Source organism: Colletotrichum destructivum, chromosome 4 (genome assembly GCF_034447905.1).
Source record: "Colletotrichum destructivum chromosome 4, complete sequence".
Lineage (NCBI taxonomy): Eukaryota > Fungi > Ascomycota > Sordariomycetes > Glomerellales > Glomerellaceae > Colletotrichum > Colletotrichum destructivum.
The window spans coordinates 1,717,459-1,735,627 of NC_085899.1; the positions used below are offsets into that span (position 1 = coordinate 1,717,459).

General features: G+C 56.2%; 6 protein-coding genes across 6 annotated transcripts; 2 read left to right on the top strand and 4 right to left on the bottom strand.

Moving 5' to 3' along the window:
• Window positions 1-181: 181 nt before the first annotated feature.
• CDEST_06436 (Putative glycoside hydrolase family 63, six-hairpin glycosidase superfamily) lies at window positions 182-4,678 on the top strand. The gene is made up of 7 exons (XM_062922595.1): window positions 182-1,037; window positions 1,119-1,157; window positions 1,222-1,339; window positions 1,406-1,502; window positions 1,617-2,704; window positions 2,767-4,011; window positions 4,069-4,678. Exons 1-7 carry the CDS (start codon window positions 914-916, stop codon window positions 4,439-4,441), a joined length of 3,084 nt encoding a protein of 1,027 aa, XP_062778646.1. The 5' UTR covers window positions 182-913; the 3' UTR covers window positions 4,442-4,678.
• Window positions 4,679-5,076: 398 nt separating this feature from the next.
• Window positions 5,077-6,851, bottom strand: CDEST_06437 (Putative ATPase, OSCP/delta subunit, F1F0 ATP synthase OSCP/delta subunit domain superfamily). Its single transcript, XM_062922596.1, has 4 exons — window positions 6,551-6,851; window positions 6,061-6,375; window positions 5,755-5,847; window positions 5,077-5,657 (listed from the first exon to the last, which is right to left on the bottom strand). Exons 1-4 carry the CDS (start codon window positions 6,731-6,733, stop codon window positions 5,544-5,546), a joined length of 705 nt encoding a protein of 234 aa, XP_062778647.1. The 5' UTR covers window positions 6,734-6,851; the 3' UTR covers window positions 5,077-5,543.
• Window positions 6,852-7,405: 554 nt separating this feature from the next.
• CDEST_06438 (Putative MOB kinase activator family) lies at window positions 7,406-8,389 on the bottom strand (the record flags this gene model as incomplete). Its single annotated transcript, XM_062922597.1, has 3 exons — window positions 7,406-7,647; window positions 7,704-7,931; window positions 8,008-8,389. 3 exons carry the CDS (start codon window positions 8,387-8,389, stop codon window positions 7,406-7,408), a joined length of 852 nt encoding a protein of 283 aa, XP_062778648.1.
• A 1,203-nt stretch (window positions 8,390-9,592) lies between these two features.
• On the top strand, window positions 9,593-11,891 carry CDEST_06439 (Putative six-hairpin glycosidase superfamily; the record flags this gene model as incomplete). Its single annotated transcript, XM_062922598.1, has 4 exons — window positions 9,593-9,848; window positions 9,907-10,728; window positions 10,783-10,823; window positions 10,887-11,891. The coding sequence occupies 4 exons, from the start codon at window positions 9,593-9,595 to the stop codon at window positions 11,889-11,891; spliced, it is 2,124 nt and encodes a 707-aa protein (XP_062778649.1).
• Window positions 11,892-12,102: 211 nt separating this feature from the next.
• CDEST_06440 (Putative U6 snRNA-associated Sm-like protein Lsm1/8) lies at window positions 12,103-13,457 on the bottom strand. The gene is made up of 3 exons (XM_062922599.1): window positions 13,090-13,457; window positions 12,944-13,012; window positions 12,103-12,843 (listed from the first exon to the last, which is right to left on the bottom strand). Exons 1-3 carry the CDS (start codon window positions 13,229-13,231, stop codon window positions 12,521-12,523), a joined length of 534 nt encoding a protein of 177 aa, XP_062778650.1. The 5' UTR covers window positions 13,232-13,457; the 3' UTR covers window positions 12,103-12,520.
• A 447-nt stretch (window positions 13,458-13,904) lies between these two features.
• CDEST_06441 (Putative NUDIX hydrolase domain-containing protein) lies at window positions 13,905-16,306 on the bottom strand. The gene is made up of 2 exons (XM_062922600.1): window positions 15,053-16,306; window positions 13,905-14,942 (listed from the first exon to the last, which is right to left on the bottom strand). Exons 1-2 carry the CDS (start codon window positions 15,108-15,110, stop codon window positions 14,515-14,517), a joined length of 486 nt encoding a protein of 161 aa, XP_062778651.1. The 5' UTR covers window positions 15,111-16,306; the 3' UTR covers window positions 13,905-14,514.
• Between the last annotated feature and the right edge of the window lie 1,863 nt (window positions 16,307-18,169).

An 18,169-nucleotide genomic window follows, 5' to 3' on the forward strand; every position in this document is an offset into this window, starting at 1 on the left:
GGCAAAAACAGAATGGCATAGCTCGGATGCCCCGCGGTCGCCCCCTTAACAATCATGGCTTCTACGACGTGCTTGCATGCCACTGCGTGCTGCTGCAACCTGCTCTTACTCGTGTTGCAGCTTACAGAAGCCAAACAACCTGCTATTGTTGCCCCCGCAGACTCCGCACAGCTTCTTCCCCCCTAAGAGAGGAGAGGTACTCTTCCTATCAGCTATGCATCCATCTACCTACCTATCTGCCTACCTTTTTCCTTGGTTGGCCGCTAGCGCTTGCTGCTGCCAGGTACCTACCTACCTATTACTTACTGTCTTCAGCTGGCGCCGCCATTCCATTTGCGGACCAGAGCTCCCGTCGTCGCCCGTCCTTCCCAGTAGCTGGGTTTCTTTTGCTCATCGCACAGTGAGGCACATTGGTAGCAGCCGCATGCTTCTTCCTCTGTGACTTTTCTTTTCTTTCTCTCTCTCTCTCTCTCTCTTTCTCGCTCTCTCTCCTCTCTCCAAATACAACCAACCGCCTACTGACTTGACCTTCTTACGCCACCTTGCATTCCGCGTCGCCGACTTCCTCCACTGCTGAGCTGCTAGCTCAACGTCACAGGTGTGAAGCTGACCGCCTGGAAGACATCGTGATACGTGACGTGCCCTGCCGAGCTGTTTTCAGTAGCATTGCTGGGGTGTGTGGTTCTTACTAAAGGTCACCTCCGTCCCGATCCCGCAACTGGTTACGGAGCAGAACCTTCGCCCTCTCTTATCGGCACAGCCCACAAACCTCTCTTCGCAACCCCCTCAAATTCTTCTTCACTTGTTGCGCTTGTCGTGACGGTCGTGCTGCCGCCAGTCACCTCTCCTGTGCTCTCCGCAGCGTGCCATCTCGACCACCCGTGCCGTCGCAGCTGCCGTCACCAACACCATCATGGTTGTCTTTGACGGTCACGAATACCTCACCGAGGAGGAGAAGCGCCTTAGGGAAGACAGGAAACGCGAGAAGTACTGGAAGAAATGGGGTCCCTATGTCGCTGAGCGCCAATGGGCCACCGGTGAGTAGCAGCTCTGCTGCGGCTACGCTGCTGCAACCGCGACCTCGTAACGAACGCCATCTAATCAGACCTGTGTCGCAGTGCGAGAGGACTACAGTCCCGACGGAGACGCGTGGAGTCGTAAGGATCCCCCGCCATTCTCCACGAAGGGCCCCAATTGCAACCCGCTGACAGGAAGCCCCAGACTTTACCCACGACGACGCACGATCCCGAGCCTACAGATGGGGTGAGGATGGAATTGCAGGCGTTTCTGACACCCATGGCCTCCAGAACCTTGGCTTTGCGTTCTGGAACGAGGAAGAGTGAGCCGGCCCGCGCTGCCAAATTTCAAGTCCTGGTCGTGTGTCAACTGCTGACGATGCGAAAAGTGACTTCCTTAAGGAAAGATTGTTTGGTCTTTCGAACCCGCAGGGCAACCACGGCGAGAGTATCAAGGAAGCCCACTTCCACGTCGACAACACACCCGTAAGTAGCTTCAACTCGCATTTACATCTGCTGTCCGATTGCTAACAAGACACTATAGACGGTAAGCTCGCAATGGCCGGCCTCGGATGGCTCGTACTGACGGATTGCGCACAGCACTCCTACATGAAGTTCCTGTACAAATACCCGCAAAAGAAGTTCCCCTACAAGGACCTCCTGGACGAAAACGCAAGGAGAGGCAAGGAGGACAAGGAGTACCAGATTGTTGACACAGGCATCTTTGAAGAAGACCGCTACTGGGATATTTTTATCGAGACGGCAAAGGAGACGGACGACCCCGAGGAGATCCTATTCCGGGTCACCGCCTGGAACAGAGGCCCCGATCCGGCACCGCTCCATATCGTGCCGCACATGTGGTTCCGCAACACGTGGGCCTGGGGCCGCGAATCCGAGGACAAGAAGCCATCCATTGAGAGCGTCTCTGAAGGCCTGGCCAAGTCCAAGCACCACTCACTTGGAGACCGGTACTTCCTTATGTCGCCCTCGCCCGGCGTCGGTTCCAGCGGCGAGGACGTTATCCCCAAGATGCTCTTCACTGACAACGACACCAACTACGAGCTGTTGTACGAGCAGAAGAACAAGACTCCCTACGTCAAGGATGCCTTCCACCGCCACATCTGCGAGGGCGAGAAGGGCGCTGTCAACCCCGAGCAGAAGGGCACCAAGTGCGCCGCCTGGTTCAACTTCAACGAAGATGGCGGTGTCCCTCCCGGCGAGTGCGCCGTTGTCCGTTTCCGCTTTTCCAAGAAGAACCAGACCTACTTTGACGAAGGCGAATTCGATGACCTGATCGACCTCAGAATTGCCGAAGCCGACGACTTCTACTACCGTCTCAGCCCTCTTCCCATGGCTGACGACCTCCGCAATATCCAGCGCCAGGCCTTCTCCGGCATGATGTGGACGAAGCAGCACTACCTCTTTATCTGGGACCAGTGGGCGAATGGCGACCCAACGCAGCCGCCTCCGCCCCCTAGTCGAAAGGACATTCGCAACTCCCAGTGGAAGCACATGCACTGCGATGACATCCTGTCCATGCCCGATTCCTGGGAGTACCCCTTCTTCGCCGCGTGGGACAGTGCGTTCCACTGCATCACACTTGCAATGATGGACCCGGACTTTGCGAAGAAGCAGCTCGATCTCTTCACAAGAGAGTGGTACTGCCACCCCAACGGCCAGTTGCCAGCGTGAGTGAACCCCCCAAAATCTTCCGGGCAACATGGAGAAGCGGGCGCTGACTTTCTGTTAGATACGAATGGAACTTTGGTGACGTGAACCCACCTGTGCACGCTTGGGCCACGTTTCGCGTCTTCAAGATTGAGCGCAAGCTTTACGGACGCCAGGATCTTGACTTCCTCGAGAGAGTGTTCCAGAAGCTGCTGCTGAACTTCACTTGGTGGGTTAACCGCAAAGACGCCGAGGGCAAGAACGTGTTCGAGGGAGGATTTCTCGGTCTCGACAACATTGGCCTCTTCAACCGCTCTGAGCCTCTTCCTACCGGTGGCTCTTTAGAGCAGGCTGACAGCACTGGCTGGATGGCCTTCTACTGCCTCAGCATGCTCAACATTGCGCTTGAACTCGCGAAGCACCGACGGACGTACGAGGACATCGCGTCCAAGTTCTTCGAGCACTTCATCTTCATCAGCGACGCCATGACCTTCAGGACAGGCCAGAAGGACGAGAAGTCTCTGTGGAACGATGAGGATGGCTTTTACTACGATGCCATCTCGTGGGGAGGTCCTTGGATTCAACAGCTTCCGGTCCGGTCGCTCGTCGGCTTGATTCCGCTCTACGCAACACTTACCCTTGAGCCTGAGCTAATTAACAAGCTGCCGTCGTTCAAGAAGCGGGTTGACTGGTTTATGGAGAACCGCTGTGACTTGGCGGAGAGGAACATGGCCAGCATCGCCAAGCGTGGCAAGGGCAACAGAATCCTGCTGTCGATCGTCAGCAAAGACAGACTGGAGAAGATTCTCTATCGCATGCTTGACGAGGAGGAGTTCTTCAGCGAGCATGGTATTCGGTCCTTGTCCAAGTATCACAAGGAGAACCCGTTTTCGATGGAGGTCAACGGGCAGACGTTCTCTGTCGGCTATGTCCCTGGCGATTCCGACAGCGGCCTGTTTGGCGGCAACAGCAACTGGCGAGGCCCCATCTGGCTGTGTGTCAACTTCCTCCTGGTCGAGTCTCTTCAAAGGTTCTTCCTCTTTTACGGTCACGAGTTCCAGGTTGAGTGTCCCACCGGAAGCGGCGATTACATGCATCTGGGCCACGTTTCCGAGGAGATTCAGCACCGTCTGCAGCATCTGATGACACGCAACGACGAGGGCCGCCGCAGCATCAACGCCGGCAATGACCTGCTCGACTTCGACCCCTACTGGAAGGACTACCTCTGGTTCTACGAGTTTTTCGACGGCGACAGCGGTCGCGGACTTGGCGCTACGCATCAGTGTGGTTGGACCGGTCTGATGGCACGAATGATCCACGATACCGGGTAGGACTTCCCTCACCTGCTGCAATCTACCAAGACTCTTGCTAATGATTTTTTCAGTATCAACTGTCGTCTTCCTCACACACCCCGTACTCCCTCGGCGGGAATGTCGCACTACTTTGATGACATCTTTGCTCGCGGCACTGAACGTCGCGGCTCTATGACCCCGGGCCCCGGTGGCAAGCCTCGGATGCGGAGATCTTCTACAGCAAGGTCCATTGGTGCGAGGAGCGACTTTGATGAAACCAATGGCGATGACTCGCTTAGTAACTCGGCCACGTTGGATGATCCTGAGAAGCTTCGCCAGCGAATGAGGGAGAAGTCGGATGCAGACGCACACATGCACCGATACATCTCGGACCAGCTCGAGCGTTTCAAGGAAGATAAGGAGCATGTGAACGGGCAAGACAACGAGTATGAGGCTGGTGCCTAGATTTTCGTTACAGTAATGGTCAAATACAGTGTCGGACTGGGGGAAGGCTGATGCTCTTGTTCCAAAGCGGACGGCCTGGCGGACGTCAATCAGTGGTGCTAGAGGGTATTCATGGGTTGTTTTCCTTGCGTTTGAATGATAAAAACCTTCCACTAGTGCACATAGAGCCATATACAGGACTGTTAGACTGCAAAGGTAGACTCGCCCAGATTTAATATACGTAGAATGGGGTTCAAAGCATGACGCTATGTCGTGGCTCGTGTGACTCGTGCCTGAACTTGTCTGTCGAGCGGTAGTCCAGGAAACGTGACCGAAACAACACGAGCTTCCATTCCCATCACGAGGCTAAAGCATTTGCGTTCAGTTAGGCGAGGAGGAGGAGGTCACGACCGCGCAGCAGGGTGGGTGGGTTAAGTGTATACAAACTCCTCATTGGAACGGTAATCAAACCATGGCCTCGCCGACAGAAGCCCGCTGCAACAAACATCGCCTGGTAGATCATCTCTCTGGCGGTCCACAGGACCGCGGGCCTAGAAGTGGAATGAGGGCTATTTGCAGCTCGGCCGTCTCACGCTGCGAGGTTGCGGCTGTGCCCTCGTGCTGCGCGTTGATTCCTAGAGAAAGATGGGGGAGGTCCTCAAGCGAAGGGAAACAAAAGTGCCTGAGCTTGACAGGGAGAGGGAATGGGGTGGTGCAAGTTTTATGTTTTAAAAGAGTTCCGTGAATGCTTCTATTGTAGACTATGCACAGATCGTCTCAGTTCGGCCCTTGGGGAGGGGGACGACTTGGACAAACCCATCCCACTCCTTCTCCCTCTCGATTGGGAGGGGGAGCCGAAAGACCGTCTCCCAAGCTTCGCGCTTCGCGGCATCCGCGGGGTTTGTGGATGGGGGACCGCGATGGACGGCCCTTTTCTCACAAAACGTTGGAGCACCCCCGCAGCAGCACACATCCCTTTCCTCGCACCCCGCCCTGGTCAAGTTTACAAGAGACACACACACACACACAAAGAGAAAAAAATAAAGGGAGGTTTGGTGGGAGGATTAGGATTCGGCTAGTCGGGTTCTTTCATGCTAGGTTGTGTCGGTGAGGATGATTTGTTTTACAGAGTGTCAGTGAGGAGCTTGTTGAGCTTGGCGATCTTGCCAGAGACGCTGAGGTCGATGGTCCGGTCGCCGACCTCAACGATGAGGCCTCCGACGATGTCAGGGTTGACCTGAGTTACAGTGTTAGTCGGACATGTCCAGGGAGGGGGTTCTCGGAGGGAAGCCTTCAACGATGTTGGATGTGTCGCCTCCAAAAGGTGAGCGTACCTGGTTGGTGACCTTGAGCTTCTTCCCAGCGCCGGCGTAGGCCGACTTGGAGATGGCAGTCTCGAGGCGGTTGAGGGTCTTGTTGTCGAGTTGCTGAGAGCATATTAGTAAATGCATTTCAAGCGTCCGCTCGCTGAGCCATATATCCCTCTCCGAAAATGCCGCGACAGCTCTTGCCATGCTCGGTCGCTCAAAGGCGACTGCTGATACATGAGGCAATTCCGCACCACGTCCAATTCACGGAGGCGAATCGTCCACAGGGATATATCGGATGGGACAGGCCCCCTTCTCGGATCTCCAACATACCGTAGCGCTGGTGACGATGAGCTCGACCTCGCCGCGGGCGGCGCTCATGATCTCGGCGAACTTCTGGGTGATGCCGGGGAGGAGGCCGAGGCGGTTGTTCTCGGCAAGAGCAGAGAGGAAGTTCTTGACAGTCTCCTGAGAGCCGGCGCCGGCCTGCTTGGTGAGCTCGGTGACAATGGCGGCCTTGTCCTCGGCGGTCAGGGTAGGCGCGGCCAGGATAGTGGCCAGCTTGGGGTCCTTGGCGAAGATGGCCTCGAGGGTCGAGAGGGCCTTGGCCGTGGGGTCGAGCGAGGAGGTCTTGGACGCCGCGGTGTACTGTTGAGATTGACGCAGTTAGTCTTGCCGGTTTTCACTTTTCTCTCGCTCGTCTAGTTTCCCCGTCCGCAATTCTCCTTGTCCCTCTTGACGGATCTCCCGCAGTTCCTTCTTGTTCTCCCTCAATTGAATCCAAACGAAACCCCAGAACTATTGCAGCGGGAATGGGGCGTACCAGGGCAGTAGCGTAGGTGCCGTCAAGGCCAAAGACGGCGACGGGGGGCTTGACGTTGTCGGACGAGGCCGAGGAAGCGGCGGCGGCGTAGGTGCGGACGGCCGGGGCGCGGGCGGAAGAGGCGACAAGGCGCGACGCGGGAGCCGCCGCGCGGAGGGAACGAACAGCCTGTCTCGAGAACATGTCGGGCGAAGGTTTGGTGGGTGGTGGTGGTGGAGTTCAATTGATGGGAGACGGGCGGAGGGAGGGATGGCTGGATTCGAGTAGGGCCAGAGATGATAGCTTGCGTTCGGTTTTCGAGGTTCAGGTTTGAACTTCGGCAATTTAGGATGTTGATGCCTTGGGGCTTTGCTGCTGGCGCTGGTGCAAATGTGAGGCATCAACTTAGGTAAGCGGGCCAAGGGTTCGGATCGGTGGAAATCGGAGCTGGTCGCTCGTCGGTGTTGTTGTCAGCGCTCAGCACATTGTTCCATATGTAGGTGTCTAGCGCTGCAGGTCCAAGCTCCACTTGAATTGACTTCTCTTTTCTGGCATGCCGTCGTGGTTGGGATGAAACGCCTCCATTCATGTCCTTCGAAAGACTCTCCAATCAACTTGACACGGGTATAGCGATTGCCATTACTGCCTCGATTCTCAAGCCAAAGTCGTATTGTCCGTAACCCTCCTATGTGTAGTCTACAATGATATCACAGTAACCGCTTCCCTGCCCTATTCCCTTAGGCTCGAAAGTGACAAAGCCCAACGCGCCGTTCATCATACCTTCCCTATTACCTCGCCAACTGGCGTGCCATCCGTGTTGCCCCAACGCCCAGACAATGCATGCAATCATACCTCGAGAGCTGGTCGCGGTCAAGCTCAGTCGCTCTCAATCATCTTCTCGGCGAGATCGTTCAGCGGGCCGTAGAAGTCCTTGCCGCTGGCGAGTTTGTGCTCGTCGACAAAGAGCACATACTGCTTAAAGCTCGTGTTGAGATGAGGTTCCAAGCCGAGCTCTCTGATGACGGCGTAGTGGTGGCAGTAGACGTGAGCGTAAACACGGTACATACGCTTGAAGATCTGTCGCACGGTCGACGGGAATGACTTGGGGAAGGGGACACCTGTTTCAGCCCGTCAGCAATCGTTCCCATTTACACCACGAGGAGTCAGCGCGCACCAATTCTGCTCGGTAAGATCTGCTCGTCGTCAATGTGCCTCTGCACCCAGGCCATCAGGTGTTCGATGTAGTCCGGAGCGGCCATCTTAGTAGGTCTCTTATAGTTCTCGTTGTCCTGCCACAGGTATTCGAATTCGTCGGTTGCCTTCATCTCGGGACATGACTGTGGCGAGCAGAACTCGGTGATGGCGCCGTATAGGAGGTTGATCTGATTGTAGAAGTCGACCACTGCGGTTGAATTCCGTTAGTCGCGATTCTCCCTTCGTTCCGTCAGTCACACTCCCGCCCACCTGGAAAGGCTTACTATTGACAGCCATCCACTCGTTCTCGTCTTCGCCCTCTGGCAGCTTGACCACCTTGCGCAGGCTGCCTCCTCCAAGCGTCGCCTCGGCATACTGCCGCAACGCGACGCCATTGTTGGCTCCCTTGACGGTGCGCGCTCGGAATTGGTTCCTAGCCGCCTTCTGGTTACTGTCATCGGCGCAGTTGTCGTCAGCAGCTGTCAACACCGGCTCGGGCACCTGAAGTTCGGACAGATTGATGACGGTCATGTCCCGGCTGACAAGACCGCCTTCGTAACTGCACGGGGGGTCGGGCGCTGCTGGCGGTACGACGGGAGGCGGCAGCGATGGGATTTCTGCCAGCAGACCCGTCCGTACGCTGAGATATTGCAAAAGGGACATCATGTAGGTGATCTCGGGTGTAATACTGACACTGTGAGGCCCGCGACCCTGTCCATGGTGTGCGGCAGTTGTTATCAAAACGCGCTCGCAAAGGGGTTCGTTGTTTAATACTGTCGTCAATGGCTGCCCATTCCAACGGTTAGCGGGGTAATGGAACACTTGAAATCCAAAGGGGAGGCGCCGAGAGATGCCATTGGTATTTGAGAACATACCAAATAACTTGATGGCGTCAAAGGGTAGGCAGGTACTGACGGATGGTGGTGACCAATGTGTGCGGGCTGGGAAGATATGTTTGGGGAGGGAAATGTCAAATCGAGAGGTCAAAGGGTCCACGGTGCGCGCTGTTGGTTGTTTTGGGTGACATGAGGCAAGGTGCTTGTGAAAGGGTACCCCCCTACTGCGTTGATGGGGTGGGTGGTGTTTATGCGCTTGCCCAATCGGTGCGGTTGCTGGGCTGCAGGTGCTGGGCGTGGGAAATTAGAGCCACATACGGCCCCAACCCAAGTGTGGCTGAAGTGGACTTAAACGCACGGTGCCCCTCCGTATCCCGCAATGACGGGCTGCCGGATGACTCCGGGCGGGGTTCTGGATAGACGGAGCCCAGGGTCCGGAACAACGGTAGTATTCTTCTCCAGCAACGGGGGTGTAGCGACGGTGCATGTGTCACGAAGACCGTGTTGGGAATTCACTCGGATATGTAGGAGAACCTTTACAACAGGTAGGTACATGCAACAACAGTGTGCTACTCGCTCGGCCAATGACTGTCCATCCTTGCCGGTCTTTCCACCACCAAACTCAATTTTGTCGAGGACTTCTGCCGGTCGGGGGTTTGAATAGCCTCAATTCCAAAGTGGGGACGAGGGCGATCCCCGCACTCACTTTATTCCTTCCCCTCATCGTTCCTCCACGCCAGAGTCTCGGAGCAGGAAATCGACGTCTCGCACTGCAACCCGCTGGTCCCCTCGGTGCAGACCATCCCGAGTCTGATGAATTGTTGGCGCAAGCTCTTCTCACCACATGACCTCCGGTGATGACTTTCAGCGCATTCATGACCGCACTGCAGATCTGCCACAAAGAATTAGTTTTCCGGCCCAGCACGTAACCAGGGGATAAAGGTGCTACTTAGACCCCTTGTGACCTCCCCATGTTGCTTTTGAGAGCCCCCCCGAGTCCCATGCAGTGTATGCAAACTCACGAGTAACAACCATGCGTGTCCTACATCTCCTCCCGCTGCTATGGTGTCTCGTCGAAGCCAGGATAGATCGGAAGAAAATAGTACAGATCTTCAACCCGCGTCGTAATGCCAGCTCCCCCACGACACCGCTGCAGGTAGGCAACGGCAACTTCGCATTTGGCGCCGATATCACCGGCCTGCAGACCTTCAGCCCCTTCGCGACGATGTCAACCTGGGGCTGGCACAACTTCAGCCTACCTACAACGCCGGGCCAAACCTCGATCGAGGGTCAGCAGCCGTTACTGTTACAGACCAGAGAGTATGTGCTAACAGCGTAACTCGGCAGACTACCACGGCACGGAATGGTGGACCCACGGCCGGCTGGTCCAGTACAACATGGCCAATCCCTCCAACAACGACATCGCCAACTGGCTTCGTGAGAACCCCCATCGCATCAATCTGTGCAACATTGGCTTTTTATTCGAGGACGGTCAAAAAGGCAAGGTAACCGTCACGGAGGGCATGCTCGACCAGAGGGATCAGATCCTGGACATGTGGACGGGCGTCGTCCGCTCTAGCTTCACCTACAATAACATTACCGTCAAGGTCGAAACTTGGGTGGACCCGGCCTCAGACACCGTTGCCGTGTCCGTCGACTCGAAGTTGCTCTCTTCTGGCGAGCTATCTATTTTTTTCGATTTCCCCTACCCAACCAACGACAAGTTCGGCGCGCCTTTTGTCGGCGCTTTCAATCAGACGGACAAGCACAAGACGTTCCTATCGACCTGTGGTGATGGGGAAAACCGGGCAAATATCCATCATGATCTGAGCACGGCGGCGTATGACCTGGGGCTCGAGTGGGACGTTGCGGGCGGCAAAGGCACGGTTAAGGCGCCGACTAACGGGAGCCACCGACATGTCCTATCCATCAGGAGTACGGACACACTCCGCTTCACGGCCACATTTGCAACCTCCAAACCGGCGAGGCAGCCCACCTTCGAAGATGTTGTTGCAGCGTCGCGGGAGTGGTGGCCTGATTACTGGTCCAAGGGGGCTTTCATCGATATGACAGGCGCCGCAGATCCCAGGGCGACGGAGCTCCACAGGCGAACGGTTCAGTCTCAGTATCTCGCGGCGGTCAACTCGGCGTCGGACTATCCTCCACAAGGTACATGAACACGGGCTCGGTGCCGAACCGCTGTAGACAACTGACAAACAACAGAGTCCGGGCTCGTGAACAACGGATGGTTTGGCAAGTTCCACGTGAGACCCTGCCCTGTCTTTTTCGCTGTTCGCAAGGAGTCGTGCTGCTAACAAGTCGAAAAGATGGAGATGACCCTTTGGCACACCCTGCAGTTCGCCCGCTGGAATCACCACGACCTCCTCGCCCGCTCCCTCCCTCAGACTTATACCCGCCTCCTCCCCTCATCTCTTGTTCGTGCCTCGACGCAAGGCTACACTGGCGCCCGTTGGGGCAAGATGACGGACCCCTCCGCCACCGACGCCCCCGGCGAGATCAACACTCTTCTGATATGGCAGCAGCCGCACACCATGTACTTCGCCGAGCTCGAATACCGTCACAAACCTTCCCAAGAAACCCTGACAAGGTGGGAAGAAGTACTTACAGCCACGGCTGACTTCATGTCCTCGTACGCCTTCCGCAACGAGACCACGGGGTTCTACGACCTTGGCCCGCCAATGTACCCCGTCTCGGAGAATACCAGCCCCAACGCAACTGTGAACCCGACCTTTGAGCTCGCATACTGGCGTTTCGGACTCGACGTCGCGATTGCCTGGAAACTCCGCCTCGGTAAGCCCGCCCCGAAGTCCTGGATAACCGTGCGGGATAACCTCGCGCCCTTGCCGGTGGTGAACGCCACGTACCCCGTCTACGAGGGCATACCGGACATGTGGACCAGCATGAAGACGGTGCAGGACCACCCGGCTATGGCAGGGATCTTCGGCCTGCTGCCGCCGCCTGCGTCCGGGCCGCCGCTGAACCGCACGGTACTCGAGAACACGGCCGCGCGCATCTGGGAGCTGTGGGACCTCGACGAGTCGTTTGGCTGGGATTTTCCCATGCTCGCGATGAACAGCCTACGTCTGGGCGACTCACAGCGAGCGGTTGAGTATCTTCTGCACCCGACATTCCAGTTTGATGACGCAGGCTACCCCGTTGGCGGTGCCAGGGTGCCGACGCCGTACTTCCCGAGCTCGAGTAGCCTGCTGCTTGCGATGGCCATGATGGCTGGAGGGTGGGATGGTGGGGAGGGGCCGCACTTCCCCGAGGGATGGGATGTCGTGGTGGAAGGCTTCGCCCCTGGACTGTGATTTGCAAACCAGAGTTGCCGGAATCAGCATCAAGTCGGCCTCCATTAGGATGCAATTCCCAACCCACCTAGATGGTTCTCTGCTCTAACACTCTCTCACTTGTGGCCTTCCTGTGTAATACTGAGAGACTATCGGCTCTAAAAGGCTTTCACATAATCAGCGAATGCCAGCATGGCACGCCGAGACGCTCAGACAAGTCAGACAATGGCCCAATATAAACAGTTAAATTCCTCTTCTGCTGGCGTCTGTCGTATCGACCAGACCCGTGGGTGACGAGCATTTCACAATATTCTGCTCAACCATCCAACCAGCCATTTCCACCGCGGCGTCGAAAGACAAGGAGAGGCAGTGTGTATTGCATCACTTCGCGATCGATGAGACCGGCCTTCTTTCTCTCCGCATCAGCAGCTCGGAGCTCCGTTTCCCTCTTCTAGTTTAAAACATACACTCTCATTCGGCGTCTGTTCGTTTTTGTCAGGTAATGAGAAGGGGCACAGAAGCCCGACGGAGTAATCTGCGTAGTAGTCAAGTTTCGGCGTAGAGATTCATCATAATAAGGGCGTACGGTGGTGTGTGTGTGTGTGTGTGTGTGGCGTGCTGCAAACCACGACGGATTAGGAGGCCAATGATCAGAGCAAGATCTCGCCCATGTTCTCGCCCTCGAAGCCCAGCGTGCTCAGCTTCTTGATCCGTCCCTTGTCACGCGCCTTGTCCTTGTCCTTCCTCTCGGCCGCCAGGCCCTGCACGAGCTTGAGGTCGGCCGGCTCGTAGCCTGGTGGCGGGTCATCGTCCTTGTCGAGGTCGATCTCGCCTAGAAGGAGCACGTTCTCGCCGCGCACGAGGAAGATGCCGCGCTTAATGTCGGCGAACATCCCGCCCTCGCGGGGAGGATTGGCCTCTAGGTCCGGGTAGGCATAGACGCGCTCGACGGTGTCCTGAAGGACGAGGTTTGCTAGAGAGCGCCTGGTCAGCCGTCCGGATACTGGTACTGAAAGAAGATTGCCTCGCGCCCATGACTGGGTGGCGGTATCGTGCATGCATGGTGTACATACCGAACTGGTCCCAACTGCGGAGGACGCCTATCAGTTTGCGCCCGTCGCGGAGCGCGACCATGAGCTTCTCTGCGGGGGAGGTTAGCGTTGTGTCGCTATTCGCACCGCGCAACGATGCGGCCAAGGCTGCTGTAGTTTTCCCATACTGTCGGTCATGTCCAGCAGCTGCGCCGCAGTGGTGAACATCTGAGGCGGCAGCTGAGGGGTCTGCTGAGGCGGCGGCGCGCGGCCGCCGAGAACGGGCTGGCCCCCTTGAGGAGGGGCATCGGAGATGGTGAGGTTTTCCATATTATCTCGTTGGCATTGGTATTTTGGAGTTATTGCATTCGGACCTGTCCCAGTCCATCGGTTTCGTTCAAGAGAGCGTGAGGCAAGGAAGATGCAGCGGATAGCTTATAAAGTGGCGCAGGGGAGCATCATCAGAGTCAAATTGCCAGTCGTCACTTTGCTTTGGCTCGTCCACCGGGCTCGCTTCTTTGGGAGAAACGATGGGTCACAGGTGTGTTCAATCAAGCCATCATCATCGTGGGTCCTTCCTTGTCCCCACCTCAGGCCTGACGAAAGAGCGGTGGTGGACGGCAAGCCCAGTCCAGTGTCGGAAGCATGGTTTTTGCGTTTCCCGAGCAATACAGAGCAACAGATGGGTGGGTGGCCCCAGCTGGACTCCTGAGCATGGATCATTTGCTGGTTCAGCTGGCTGGTTGGCACACGGCGGCTGGCGGGCACGTGAAAGGCGGGGCACTAATTAATCCCTGCCGTCAAAAATTCTGATGATCTCAGATGCATGCGGGGCAGTCGCAGTCGCAGTCCCCGATGCTGCGGAGGGGTACTGGCAGCCAGTCACCAGTCTGACTCGCATGTGTTGGCCTTTTGGCTTTTTTTTTGGCTTTGTCGGTGCAGAATTCTGTGTCGCGCGGAGACGGTAACAGGAGAAACGAGCTTGGGTCACACGAACTCGAAGGGCTGTAGCATGCTTACTTCTTTCTAGCTTTGTGTTGCTTCTGTCACGATACTGCTGCTCTCCGCAGCCTACTTTGTGTGTCATGTGTGTGGTGTGTGTGTGTATCTATCTATAGGTCCGAGAATCATTTGTTGTTCCCGCAAATCAAACCGGCAGGTCCCAAGAAGTGCATTCATTCCGGTCATAGGCGAGCCCATGCCGACCTGCCGCAATCATGCCTCCCGCTTCGCCAATTCGTATGTGTAGTTTACCCTCCCATGCATCCAAGCCATGCCCAGCCGTGGGCGGCCCCTTTTTGTTTTCTTCGTCATCTATAGCAAGCCAGCCAACAACGCCCGAGTCATAATGCAATTGTTTGTTTGTTTTCCACGATGGATTGATAAGAAAGCGCTTTCGTAGAGAAAAGAAAATCCGGCAATTGAAGCTTTCGTCAGGAGCCGATGGTTTGTGAAGAAAGAAACGTAGCAGCAGACGTGCGGCCTCGCAGATGGCGGCCGGGAGTGTTCTTCGTGATACCGCGCGCGGCAAAGATGCACCCGTTTTTCGCTTTCGTAATGAAGGGCGGGAAGGTGGGATGAGAGAGCCGAGGCGCCAAAGCACCCGACGCGTATCATGACTTCTTCATGGTGCATCTAGTCAAGGCCTCGAGGAGCTCAGGCCGAGCTGCTAGAGCATCTGTGGCTTGTTCGTATGTCATCCATTTCCGCTCCCTCTTGTGTCTCTCGGGCCAGTCATCCTCTTGCGTGGTGACGGTGGCCTCGTAGAAGCGATACAAGGCTTTGGCCGAGTCCTTGCTCGAGTGCTTCGGCGCACGTGTCTCGACGATGTCTCCCAGGTCATAGTCGATCTGGATGGTGATGCCAGCCTCTTCCCAGGCCTCACGTGCCGCCGCCTCGGTGCATTCTTCATCCGTCTCCCAGCCGCCCTTGGGGAGCACCCAGCCCTTCCGGCGGGTAGACTGGATGAGGAGGACGTAGCGCTTGTCCTTGGTCAAGGGGACAACACCAGCAACCAAGCGCTCGCCTTTGGAGTTGTAACCTGCATTACCAAGGTGTTAGTGGGTCCCGCGCTGCGAGCAGGCGCACCAGGGTCGGGTGAGAGGCTCAGGGTGGAAAGGGCATCGCCTCTTGTCCCGTTGGCGCACTTACGCTGCTTGCTTCTTCCCGTGCGCGATTCCATTGTCCGCTCCTTGTGAGAGGAGGCCATGTCTGGCAGCCTGGCTGTCGCAGGGTTCGTTGTAGGATGGGGTTGGAGGGTAGATGGTGGTGTGGGCTGCTCTCAGATGCTGCGGTGGGCGGTAGGTCCGGCAACTTTTTTTTCCCCCTCTCGCAGTTGATTCACAAGTCGAAAGCTGTCAAGTCGGAGAGGTGTGCGTCGGGGTTTGATACGGGCTCAAATATTTTTCGACGACATGGTCGCGTTTGTATAATGAAGCGGTTGGTGGTGGAAGGTCTCTTTCTTCTCTAACCCACGGCCTCAAGAAGTGAATCTTGGGTTGTTGGGGCGCGTTGAAGCTTCGGATGCGACCGGTTGGGAGAGCTGGAGCTTCCAGATTCCTCTTAAGGTCTGGCCAGGGTACACCTCACAAGGTGTGAGCGTAGGTGCGGCAGCGATAGCGGCAGCGGCAAAGAAGAGAGAGAAAAAGAGAGAGACTGGGGGACCGCTCGGATGAATTCACCACGGCGCTGGAGAAACGAGTGGGACCAGTCAGTGCTGGGCGGGCTGGAAGTCACACGTTTCCGGCCAGAGGGTTAACCTTGACAACCGAACTGCTCAATGACTGCAACGAGCGAAGGGAAAGCGGGCGGGAGTCGAATGACGGAGAAGAGACCAGGCAGTAGAGAGGCTCGTCGTCCGTCTTCCTTGGGGGTTTCGAGGCAATGGTTGGCGGAGGGTGGTTGCGCGAGGACGATGAGGACGAGACAGCAGCAAGACAGCGGTAGATATGACTGAGGCACTAGCTCGTGACGAAATACCCAAAGGTACTTAGGTAGTTAGGTAGGTAGGTAGTGAGAGGATAAAAAACGGTTGCTTGGCTTACGACCTGGCCGCAATGGGCACGGGGCAATAAAGGTTCAGCGTGGAAGGAGAAAGAAGTCAAGAGGTGGAAGAGCCCGTATGGGCAGAAGTTGCTGGAGCCGTCGCAGTAATAGTTGTTGAGAGGAGCTCTGGTGCAAGCCAGAGCGTGGCATGTCTCGTGCCATAGGTAGGAGGCAGATGGGGGGGAGGAACGGGCTCCAGCGGAAATTAAAGTTGATTTATATACTTAACCCTTTGAAGACGGAGCTTGTTCCTCAAGCAGGCCACTGCACCCAGGTAGCAGGTAGGGGATGACTACGAATGTGGTCTAGCTAGCAGGCTCCGTACAGACCAAACCCGCCTTTAGGGGGGAGGAAGAAGGTCGGGAAAAAAGAAGGAAAAAAGAAGTCCAGGGTATGATGCCAGGTTGTGGTGGGTGGGCAGGCAGGTGTGGCAGCAGCGCGTGGGAAGGATGGATGGGCAGGTGGGCAGAGCGAAGACAAGGCGTGGGTTCACCTTAGGCACGAACATCGTCGACAGAAATCAAAGTACTGTACTATGGTAGTCCACAGTCGGGGTTAGGAGACAAACAAAACAAAACAAAACAGGGTGTGCAAAGGCAACGGGACGGGCGTGAGAAGTGACATGCATGCATGGAAAAGTTCCTTGTTGGTTATTGGACTCAGGGCAGGGACAGCTCCAAGGCTCTGAGTCGGGAAACGAGAAAAGCAGAAAGTGGGGGAGCAGCCCCTTTGACCTTTCCGGCCAGGAGGAACATCAGGGACGTACATCCTAGGTGCTCTGGAAGGCAGGGCAAGTTGGGAGGCTAGCTAATACCTATTTTCCCTGGCATCCTCACAAAAACAGGCCAGGCAAAGTTGCCCCCGTCAGTCAGCTGCTTCCGTCGCCTGTTCAACGTCTTTACGCGCCAGGCCCAAGCAACCAGACTCCAACCGAAGCTATTGAGGTTGGAAGGTATTCAGCGTCGTGAGGAAGAAGCCCGAATGACCCGGTGCTACAAGACTTGCCGGGCAATTTTCGACGAGCCCTGCCACCAATCTTTTACAGCAACTCGATCGATGAGCCAGCCAGTTCAGCTCCCATTTTCGCCGTCTATGCCGAGAAACGGGACAGAATCTAGGCCCAGTTTCCCAGTACTTTCTTTCTCACGATGGTCCCCGCTGTTCCTTGGACATCAAGTGCTTGTCCGTCGTCGGCTCGCTTCAACGCTCAAGCACTGGATGCCAAATGTGCCGCATGCCCTGCAGGCTCGGTACCCACTGCACATGCGGCAAGGCATGTTCCCAAAGCTGCGTTAGAGGGGTGGGGTGTACTACACCTGTCGTGATGCGACCGCCGACTCGAGCCCAGTCCGTCCCCGTCCTGCTGAACGACGGATAGGAACCCAAGTATTCGTACACACGCAGTACCTCTTCAGAGCGTCAGCAACAACTCATCGATCTGCAGTTTACCTCTCTCCGTTAGTCCGCCCATATCCTTTGTCTACCGTTTCGACGTTTTGTTGCTTCTTTGCTCTCGTATGCTTGAGTCGCACCCACCGTCCCCCCCCCCCACGAACTTCGTCCAGGATGGAGATCTCAACACCACCCTGGAACGTGCAACTCGTTCGCATTAGCATTGTCGCTCGCAGTCCCAGCCGTGTCGCCACATAGCAAGAGGCAGCCAGCCTTGAACCCAGCAGCGGTTTTCGAACTGGGACGTTCCAAATTGTATCTATATGAGCAGGTCCAAGGCTCGTAACTTGGCCTGCCTACCTCTGAGCTCACTCTCGGCGTTCCAAAAAGGTTCAGGCCTGCCAGAAAAACGAAGGCTAGGCGATCAAACTACTGCAACTCCGCACGGCTCTCCCATCTGTCCATCGCCTATGTTCACAACCTGGCACGACCCCAACGCGCTGTCTACGTTTCTCTGCTGGCTTGATTCGGTAGGCAGAGCCGGGAACATCACTGAACCGAACTCGTCGTGTCTTGGCCCCGACGCAAGAAACACGCATCTCTCTGGCAGATGTGCCCAATACAAGCGAATTTGTGCCGCTCCAACTAAAACAAGCAAATGCCGAAGCGTCAGTTTGGACGGCATTCGTCAGCGCCGACATGATTGTAGAATCGGCGAGGCTTCCGCCATAAAACAATACGTGTTCACGAAGTGCCAACTCAAGCGCCACAATTTGACGTGTGAACAGCGTGGCGGTGGATATTACTCGACTTCGTTTTGCGAACCGATCA